Raw genomic sequence first — 9,672 nt, 5'->3', positions numbered from 1 at the left:
CCGGCTCCACAGCGATCCGGTAAAAGCCCTGGCTTAGCGAAGGCGGGGGGGAGAATCTATGTCCTTCTTAAAACCGTTTTCTCTAAATACTTTTAAACCAACAGCTCTTTACGAAACATAGTCGTCATCCGGTTAAGGCCAAGTTCTCGCGAGACGACAAGACGCCGGATAGCGTAATAGCGCGTTGCGCCTGCGCGCGCTGGGGCAGCTCACACTTCCGCCCGAGGCGTGTTGCGACTCACAGCAGCTTCCCGTCCCGTGTGGTGACGTAGCTGTTTTTTCTCGGCTAGGCCTGCAGTAACGGACGGAGGCCCGCTGAGCTGCGGAGTTGCAGAATCTGGCGTTCGGAGTTGCGGTTCTTGGCGAGTTTTCGCGTTGCCCGTCCTGAGCCATTTCACCGATAATCAGCGGATCGCTTTGCCAGGTGCCCGGAAGAACAAAGGAATTCGGAAGGAGACGCTCGGCTCCCGGCCACCTTGCTCTGAGTGGCTTCCTTTTCCGCTGGCGCCTGTCCGGAGAAACTGGACTTATAATCGTCACTGGATTGTAAGTACCCGAGGCGAAGAGTGCTCACTACGCCCCGCTTTTTGCGTATCTTTGTTCCGGGAGAGTTTGTGGATTGGGAGTATCTGCTGAGCCTTACTTTCTGTGCCGAAAATCAGTCCGTAGGAGCCGCCATTTGCTTTCCCTGCGTTGTCCTGCAGCGGCATCTAGAGGTTGGAACTTGGCATTGCAGCTAATACATTTAAATGGACCTGAGTAAGGCAATGTGTCAGTAACGACTGGTATTGTCACAGCATATTTAGAAAGACTTGGGGCTTAATTCAGAATAGACGCTTAGTTGCTGTTCTACCTAGAACTTTTTGTAATTAAAGACTTCAATTTATAAAGAACTGGTCTTTCTGTTGAAATAGCTGAAGTTTTTTAGTGCAACAAGTGGTTATTAGAGAAAAAGTGAGTCACAAATTAATAAAGATGAGTAAGAGCAAAGATGATGCTCCTCACGAACTAGAGAGCCAGTTTATCTTACGCCTACCTCCGGAGTATGCCTCTACTGTGAGGCGGGCGGTACAGTCTGGTCATGTCAACCTGAAGGACAGACTGACAATTGAGTTACACCCTGATGGGCGTCATGGAATTGTCAGAGTGGACCGGGTCCCACTGGCGTCAAAATTGGTAGATCTGCCATGTGTTATGGAAAGTTTGAAAACCATTGATAAAAAAACCTTTTACAAGACAGCTGATATCTGTCAGATGCTTGTCTCTACAGTTGATGGTGATCTCTATCCTCCTGTTGAGGAACCAGTTGCCGCTGTTGATCCCAAAGCAAGCAAGAAAAAGGATAAGGACAAAGAGAAAAAGTTTATATGGAACCATGGAATTACTCTGCCTCTAAAAAATGTCAGAAAGAGAAGGTTCCGTAAGACAGCAAAGAAGAAGTATATTGAGTCTCCAGATGTGGAAAAAGAAGTAAAGCGGTTGCTGAGCACAGATGCTGAAGCTGTCAGTACCCGTTGGGAAATAATTGCTGAAGATGAAACAAAAGAAGCAGAAAATCAAGGCCTTGATATCTCTTCCCCAGGAATGTCTGGCCACAGGCAGGGCCATGACTCATTAGAACATGATGAGCTTCGGGAGATATTCAATGACCTCAGCAGCAGCAGTGAAGATGAAGATGAGACACAGCATCAAGATGAAGAAGATATAAACATCATCGACACTGAGGAAGATCTGGAAAGGCAGCTACAGGACAAGCTAAATGAGTCAGATGAACACCACCAAGAAAACGAGGGAACTAATCAGCTGGTTATGGGAATTCAGAAACAGATTGATAACATGAAAGGCAAGCTCCAAGAGACCCAGGACAGGGCAAAGCGACAGGAGGATCTCATCATGAAAGTGGAAAACCTGGCTCTCAAGAACAGATTTCAGGCTGTGCTGGATGAACTGAAACAAAAGGAAGATCGAGAAAAGGAGCAACTCAGCTCTTTGCAAGAAGAGCTAGAATCACTCCTAGAGAAGTGAGGAGAGTTTTGATACTTAATTTCATTCCTGACAGTGGTCAGCCTTGAAAGAAAAACTTTGTTTTCATCACCTGGACTAGATAGTAAAACTTTGCAGTAGTTCCCAATTTCCTCCACTGCCTTCTATTGGATTTGTCTTGTAGACAAATATACCTGTGAATTTCTATCTCATTTGTCTTTTGGAACCACTTTGGTGAGTGTTTGTCCTGTAGTAAGTAGAAATGTATAGACAGATAAATGTAGGGAAGTTGTAGGATTAGTGGAGTGAACAGTTCAGTTTAGTAATTAATCACAGCTTCACAGCAGGACTTTGCTGCTGTTTATCCGTTTACCAGAAGCTGGCATTGCTGCTCTGTGATGCCATCTGAGATAAATTAGTAGAGTCTAGTCTGGTGGCAGTGAAGTTTGTTTACATATGTTTTCCCATGCTGTAGCTATTTTCCTAGTTATTCAAAGCAGTTTTCCACATTTTGCATTGCAAATTATTTCATAAAGTTGTAATAATAAATAAAAGCAAGTAATTTTCACCTTATAATGTGTCTTGCTCTTTTAGGGGTAGTGGGTATCAGATCCTCTTCTGAAGTGGTTTCTTTATGGGGTTTAATGGACTGACCAATTGGATTCTGTTTTGTAGGAAAAGAAGCAGTTATGTTAGAATTTAAGAAAAAGAGGAACAGCAGAGGCAAAGAAATGGGGAAATGTCATCTTTGCATTGTTTCCAATCCACCTGCTCCATTTGGAGGTTAGGAGATAAAGAACGTTCCTAAACTATCCTAAATTCTTTTTTTTCAGCCTGATCTCACCACATTCTCTCACTATTTTCAATCCTGATCTTATTTACATTTTTTTCAAGGAGTTTAATTACTACTCTTTCTCTATAGTAGTCTATTGGGATAAATACTAATAGTCTATTGGGATAAATACTATTATGCATCTGTCATACCAAAGTCTAAATTACCTGTTGCTCATGTCCTCACTAGGCTGTAAATTCACTGAGATTAGGTACTTTGCCTTGTTAGTCACTGTAAACTTACTAAAGAAGAGTAAAGAGATTAAAATCACAAGGTCAGGAGATGTGGTGCCTGGGTTTGTATCCTAGTTCAGTGACCTAGTTGAGATTGATTTTGGGCAAGTAAATTAATCTGTTGGTTTCAGTTTCCTCATCTCTGAGATGGAGGTGATAATATTACCTACCTCAGGGCCCTTGAGTTGTTGGCTATTGAGTTGATACATATAAGGACTTAGAACAATTCCTAGAATAAAAGCAAACTATTATTGCCTATTTACTAGGGTCTGAACATACAGGGATTAAAAATTTGAATTAAAGACTGATTGAAATTGTAGAGAAGTGTATAAAGAAACAGCAGCTTTAAATGGGGTTGACTGATTTCAAATTAAAGAATCATTCTAAAAGTTTACGAATTACAGCAGAAACAAAGTTTGCTTCAAATACATCCGCAGCATAAGCAAACTGAGTCAGTTTACTACTGTAGCTTTGTTTTTTATTTGATTCATTTACAGCTTGGTTTTGCATAAATATTAAAACCTCCATAATAAAGAGTAATTATCTGTTAGGTAAACTTCAAAAGAGAAAAACTTAACTGAAGAAGATTGGCATCCATTTCCCTTCGTGTAAATCCAGAGTTACCACAAAAGACTCACTTTTCTCACAGCTCCCTTGCCTGATGAGTGTGATGTATAGTTGGGCTGCGGTTTTCAATATTTCTGAGTTCATGAATGGAAGTTGAATTTTTTAAATTAGTGTTTTAAAATATTATAAGAAAAAACTCACTGAAAATTTTAAGCAGTGCAGAAATTTTACAAATTCTTAATTTTATTCACTCCCCTATTGCCGGTCACTTAGGTTGTTCCATTTTAAATTTGCTATTACACAGAATGCTGCAGTAAGCATGTCAGTGTGGCCTCTGTTTTGCATTATTTCTATAGATTAGGTAAATGGGATCTTTATGTTCACATCTAAATGTCATAAAGCCTGACATTTTGAATTTTAGATCAAATGTTTGAGACAAAAAATTTGGACAAATTGTGACCAGTCATGTCTCTGAAGGACTGTCTTGAACTCTGCTTAAACGTTTATCACCTGGTAAGAATTGTGTGAAAACACAGACTAGGAAGACTGCTCACCACACAGCAGGTATATTGGCCTTCTTTCTGTATTTCAAATGCCCAGCTCTTTCACACTACAGAGCTTTACTTATATGACACTTACATTTCCCCTTTCCTGTAACAGTCTCCAGATATTCTCATGGCTAGCTTTTTGTTACTCAGCCCTCAGCTCAAACCTTACTTTCTCTGGTAATCCTATCTGGCTACTCAATCTGATTGCTAGGGAACATGTGATGTGGGTGTGCATTTTGTTAAGGGTGGTGGTCTTCACTGAAAATTTGGAAGTTCCTTTGCCATTATTTTCCATATATGCGAGGGAGTACATGTGCTCCAAGTCCAGCTGTTTAAATATATTTCATGGAACTTGAGATCTGTGTATTATTGCACAACTATGTCTGATAATTCAATGAAATTACAGACCATTTCCCTATTAATGCCCTCATGATCCCTGGCGCTGATTACTAACTTGGTTTCTCCAAAACATAGACATATATGAATTTAATGCAAAAGCAGTTGATGATTTATTGTAGTATCCTGCATCTCTTGTGTTTGTAAAAACTCAGTATGTGCTTTTAAAAAATAAACAATGAACCATAGGTAATTAATTGACAGTTTTAAAAAACCAAAACATTTTAAAACCCTCAAATGTGAGGGACTTCCCTGGTGGTGCAGTGGTTAATCCACCTGCCAATCCAGGGGACACAGGTTCGAGCCCTGGTCTGGGAAGATCCCACATGCTGTGCAGCAACTAAGCCTGTGTGCCACAACTACTGAGCCTGTTCTCTAGAGCCCGTGAGCCACAACTACTGGCCTTCATGCCACAACTACTGAAGCCCGTGCATCTAGAGCCCATGCTCTGCAACAACAGAAGCCAGCACAATGAGAAGCCTGTGCACTGCAACGAAGAGTAGTCCCTGCTCGCCGCAACTAGAGAAAGCCCAAGCGCAGCAACAAAGACCCAATGCAGCCCAAAATAAATAAATAAATAAATAAAATTTATTTTTAAAAAATCAAATGTGATACGAAATTTTAAAAATTTAAATTTAAAGTTAAATTTTTTTTTCTAGTTTAAAATGGCACATTGTTCTCATGAATGTCTTTTCTCTGTCAAATAGCCTGCTAATATAACATAGTAACCCCCAAGGGCAAGGAAAATAGGAGATGAGACAACAGTGGATGAGAGATGTCAGTGTTTTCAGAAGGCCAAAGCAGATGAAGAAACGATAAATTAATTCAGAGATCACAGAAAGTTACATGCTAAATGTCTGCAAGGAGGTATACCAAGGAGAAACAAACCCACTTGATATAGACAGGCTCAATTTTTGCAGGCAGTTTCCAAGGAAGAGGGAAGGTGTGAGGCTAGAAACAGGATTCATTAATGTCTGTGTTCAGGGACTTCCCTGGCAGTCCAGTGGTTAGGACTCGGCTTCCACTGCAGGGGGCACAGGTTCCATCCCTGGTCTGGGAACTAAGATCCTGAATGCCATGTGGCACAGACAAAAAAAATAATAAGATAAAATCTGTGCTCAGAGCTGTTGGATGTCCAGGAGCCCTATCTCACTCAAGCCAGATGACTTTTCCTTACCCATCCCACAGACAGAAAGTTTATTTTCTGGGTAAACTGAACCAAAGGTGGCACAGATGGAGGCTGGGGGTCCATAGCATTGAACAAGGGAATTGTGTGAAAGTCTGTTTTCTGACTGCAGGATGTCAACCCTCTTCTCCCACTTGGTGTCATTAAATCAATACCCAAGGTAAACACCACCCGCACCCCCTCTCCCCGGCAAACACACACAGACACACACACAGTCAAGATTGGAAGATTATTCTCTGAAGAAACCATGTGGTACCAGAGAAAAGAAATCCATATACATTTGGGCACTCTCCAAAGAAAAGGCCAAGTCACTATTTACTACAATGAAGTCTACCTGTTGACAAACAGTATCCATGCACAATCTGCTTTTAGGTGACTCACTTTTAAATATTGACTGATATCCAAAGAATCAGTCAAGGAAAGCTTTCTAAATGAAAGAATCATTTTAGCATACTTTCTGCCCCCTCCACCATTTTGTTTTTACCCCCAAAGTAAAATACTACCTAGGGCTTAAAATGTAAACTTTAAGAGAATTCGTTCCAACGCTGGGATTATAAGCATCTGGGAGGATAAGTGTGTCCTGACAGCCGTACCCTCACTGATGCCCCAAACTGCATCTTGCCTACTAGGCCTATAGTCAGTTATATCCAGAACTTCTGCTGCATGGCTCCTCAGCAAGAACCCCGAGACAGCACGCACAGAGCGCTGGAGTCACACAGGTCTTTTATATGAAGTTTTTTAGCTGTATATAAATGTTTTCCAATGCGATTGTACAAGGCCTTGACTTACCTCTAGAAATAACGAGGGCCCTGCGTCCCACCAGCTCGCAGGGCTTCAGGCCAGGATCCTCGGCGATGTTACCACGAAATAGGGGATCTGCCCGCCTCAGGCCTCCCCCGGCGTCCCCCCGGCGAGCAAAGAGCTACACCTGGAGAGGCGCGGCGGCCGGCACCTTTGTGGAGCCGCCATTCCTCTTCGGAGACGATTAAGGGTTTTCTGATCCGAAGGAGCCACCGATTGTCAGGTAAAACCCCCCAAGTGTTTGTTCGTTTTCCCTATTTTAAACCTTTGTTTCTGTAGATTGACCCTTTGACCCCAGGCGCGATCAAGCACCTCCCATTTTGTTTTGCGGGGAGGTGGGGGTCTCTGGCCGAACAGGAAGGCAAATCTTCCTCCGCCGCAGCAGCGCCTAGAGTTTCTGGCCGTAATCGCAGGAATTTATCGGACAGCTTTCTATTGCTGTATTGAGATTCATTAGAAGTGTTTCTCTAGTCTGCCCCGGGGCCCGCGGGCGCTGGGACTGCCGGGCGGCTCGGAGCGAGCGGGCGGGTGGCTGACGGGTTTAGGGCGCAGACGCGGCGGCCGCAGGGCGCCAGGAGAGGCGCGCGCGGGCCCGCGGGCCGGGGGTTATTTCAGTGCGTGGGGAGGGCGGCGCGGCCTAGTCTGGGGTTAAGCGGCTTCTCCCGCCCCGGAGAGAGCCAAGAGCAGGCGGCTGGACACAGGACGCCCTCCTAAGCTCCAGAGAGTTCCCTTCCTCGGAGACCAGCAGAAGAGTGAGCGAACATGAAATCCAATCCTGCCATCCAAGCCGCCATCGACCTCACCGCGGGGGCCCTTGGGGGCACAGCATGCGTCCTGACCGGGCAGCCCTTCGACACAATGAAAGTGAAGATGCAGACGTTCCCTGGCCTGTACAAGGGCCTCGCCGACTGTGGCCTGAAGACGTACTCCCAGGTGGGCTTGCGGGGCTTCTACAAAGGGACCAGCCCCGCGCTCATGGCCTACGTCGCCGAGAACTCAGTCCTCTTCATGTGCTACGGCTTCTGCCAACAGTTCGTGAGGAAAGTGGTTGGATTGGACAAGCAAACAAAGCTGAATGATCTGCAGACTGCGGCCGCAGGTTCCGTCGCCTCTGCGTTTGCCGCGCTGGCCCTGTGCCCCACTGAGCTCGTGAAGTGCCGGCTGCAGACCATGCACGAACTGGAGATGTCAGGGAGGATAGCAAAAAGCCATAATACAGTTTGGTCCGTCGTGAAGAGCATCCTTAGAAAGGATGGCCCCTTGGGCTTCTACCACGGACTCACGAGCACTCTATTTCAAGTAGTACCAGGCTATTTCTTCTTCTTTGGTGGCTATGAACTGAGCCGATCGTTTTTTGCCTCGGATGGATCAAAAGATGAACTAGGCCCTGTCCCCTTGATGTTAAGCGGTGGAATTGCTGGAATTTGCCTTTGGCTTGTCATATACCCAGTGGATTGTATCAAATCCAGAATTCAGGTTCTTTCCATGTTTGGAAAACAGGCAGGATTTATCAGAACTCTTTTAAGTGTTGTGAAAAACGAAGGAGTAGCAGCTTTATATTCTGGTCTGAAAGCTACTTTGATTCGAGCGTTCCCTGCCAATGCGGCACTATTTTTGGCTTATGAATACAGCAGGAAGATGATGATGAGCCAGTTTGACGCATACTGAAGTGTCTTGGTGAATCTGGATCCAAGTACACGCCTTTGAGGACTATAATTTAACTCAGAGTTTCATGGAGCACTGGACCAGTGTGGTATTGTTTTTGACTTCATGGGAACTTTGCTTTTGTCTTCCCTGCTTATATGCTAAATCTTAACCTTTATGGAAGAACCTCTATTTTATATCATATAATTTCTGCCCATAATTGTATTGAAATAGAAAAGTTGCTGCTCTTGTGTTTGGTGAGATAATACAGGGTGAGTGGGTGGCCGTATGTACCTAATCTGAAAAGCTAAATATAGTTGTATCACCAGGCTTTTGCATAAATCTACACATGTACATGCAGTTTGTTTGCTTATAGGTTGTGAGTGAAACACAGTTTGGTTTCCATGTTTAATCTCATCTCACCAGAAAAACCGAGTTAAACATGTTTCAAGATGGTTATAAATGATTACTTAACCCACTCAAGATGTAGGGTCTCTTTAAAAGTCTGCTTAACATGTGCACTATATTAGCCAATTAAAGTTTTTAAAAAGTTTTTGGTGCTTGAAAACGAAAATATCCATCTACATTTTTTTCATCTACAATGATTTATTTTATTTTTTATTGAGGTAACCTTGATTTATGGCATTATATTTCTATATCTGTATACCCTACAATGTGCTCACCACCAAAAATTTATTTTTCATCTATCACCATACAGTTGATCCCCTTTATCCACTTTGTCTCCCTCCTTTACCTGCCCCCTCTGATAACCACTACTTTGTTCTCTGTAATGACATGTTTGTTTTATTTGGTTTTGGTTTGTTCATTTATTAGGGGTTTTGTTTGTTTATTATAGTTTTTCATGTTCCAGATATGAGTGAAATCCTATAGTATTTATCTTTCTCTGTCTGACTTATTTCACTTAGCATAATACCCTCAAGGTCCCTCCATGTTGTCGCAAATGGCAAAATTTCATATTTTTTCTCATCTAGATTTAAAAAAATATATTTTTTTATTTATTTGGCTGCACCGGGTCTTAGTTGCAGCATGCAGAATCTTTTTTTAGTTGTGGCATGCGGGATCTAGTTCCCTGACCAGGGATCCAACCTGGGCTCCCTGCACTGGGAGCGTGGAGCCTTAGTCACTGGACCACCAGGATGGTCTCTCTCATCTAGATTTTTAAGAGGAGAATATACCTGCATACTGATGTGTCTTACACAGTCTCGAGTTAAAGTTTCAGAGTAGGCATCCTGGATTTTCCCACGATGTTCTACTCTTAAAATAGTGCTATTCGGGCTTCCCTGGTGGCGCAGTGGTTGAGAGTCTGCCTGCCGATGTAGGGGACGCTGGTTCATGTGCCCCGGTCTGGGAAGATCCCACATGCCGCGGAGCGGCTGGGCCCCTGAGCCATGGCCGCTGAGCCTGCGAGTCCGGAGCCTGTGCTCCGCAACGGGAGAGGCCACAACAGTGAGACGCCCGCGT

General features: G+C 43.7%; 2 protein-coding genes across 2 annotated transcripts; both read left to right on the top strand.

The window, feature by feature from the left end:
• The first annotated feature begins 541 nt into the window (after nucleotides 1-541).
• TAF7 (TATA-box binding protein associated factor 7) lies at nucleotides 542-2,554 on the top strand. The gene has a single exon (XM_024124342.3). The coding sequence runs from the start codon at nucleotides 976-978 to the stop codon at nucleotides 2,023-2,025; it is 1,050 nt and encodes a 349-aa protein (XP_023980110.1). The 5' UTR covers nucleotides 542-975; the 3' UTR covers nucleotides 2,026-2,554.
• Nucleotides 2,555-6,502: 3,948 nt separating this feature from the next.
• Nucleotides 6,503-9,009, top strand: LOC102982831 (mitochondrial ornithine transporter 2). The gene is made up of 2 exons (XM_007102082.3): nucleotides 6,503-6,769; nucleotides 7,224-9,009. The coding sequence occupies exon 2, from the start codon at nucleotides 7,309-7,311 to the stop codon at nucleotides 8,212-8,214; it is 906 nt and encodes a 301-aa protein (XP_007102144.1). The 5' UTR covers nucleotides 6,503-6,769; nucleotides 7,224-7,308; the 3' UTR covers nucleotides 8,215-9,009.
• Nucleotides 9,010-9,672: the final 663 nt, after the last annotated feature.

The sequence above is a fragment of the Physeter macrocephalus genome, chromosome 8, assembly GCF_002837175.3.
Source record: "Physeter macrocephalus isolate SW-GA chromosome 8, ASM283717v5, whole genome shotgun sequence".
Lineage (NCBI taxonomy): Eukaryota > Metazoa > Chordata > Mammalia > Artiodactyla > Physeteridae > Physeter > Physeter macrocephalus.
Note: the sequence above shows the minus strand (reverse complement) of the source record. Positions and strands in the feature narration are given on the sequence as shown.

Excerpts from the sequence above, each read along its gene's own strand:
- TAF7 (XM_024124342.3), top strand. The coding sequence starts at position 976 with ATGAGTAAGAGCAAAGATGATGCTCCTCACGAACTAGAGAGCCAGTTT.
- LOC102982831 (XM_007102082.3), top strand. The coding sequence starts at position 7,309 with ATGAAATCCAATCCTGCCATCCAAGCCGCCATCGACCTCACCGCGGGG.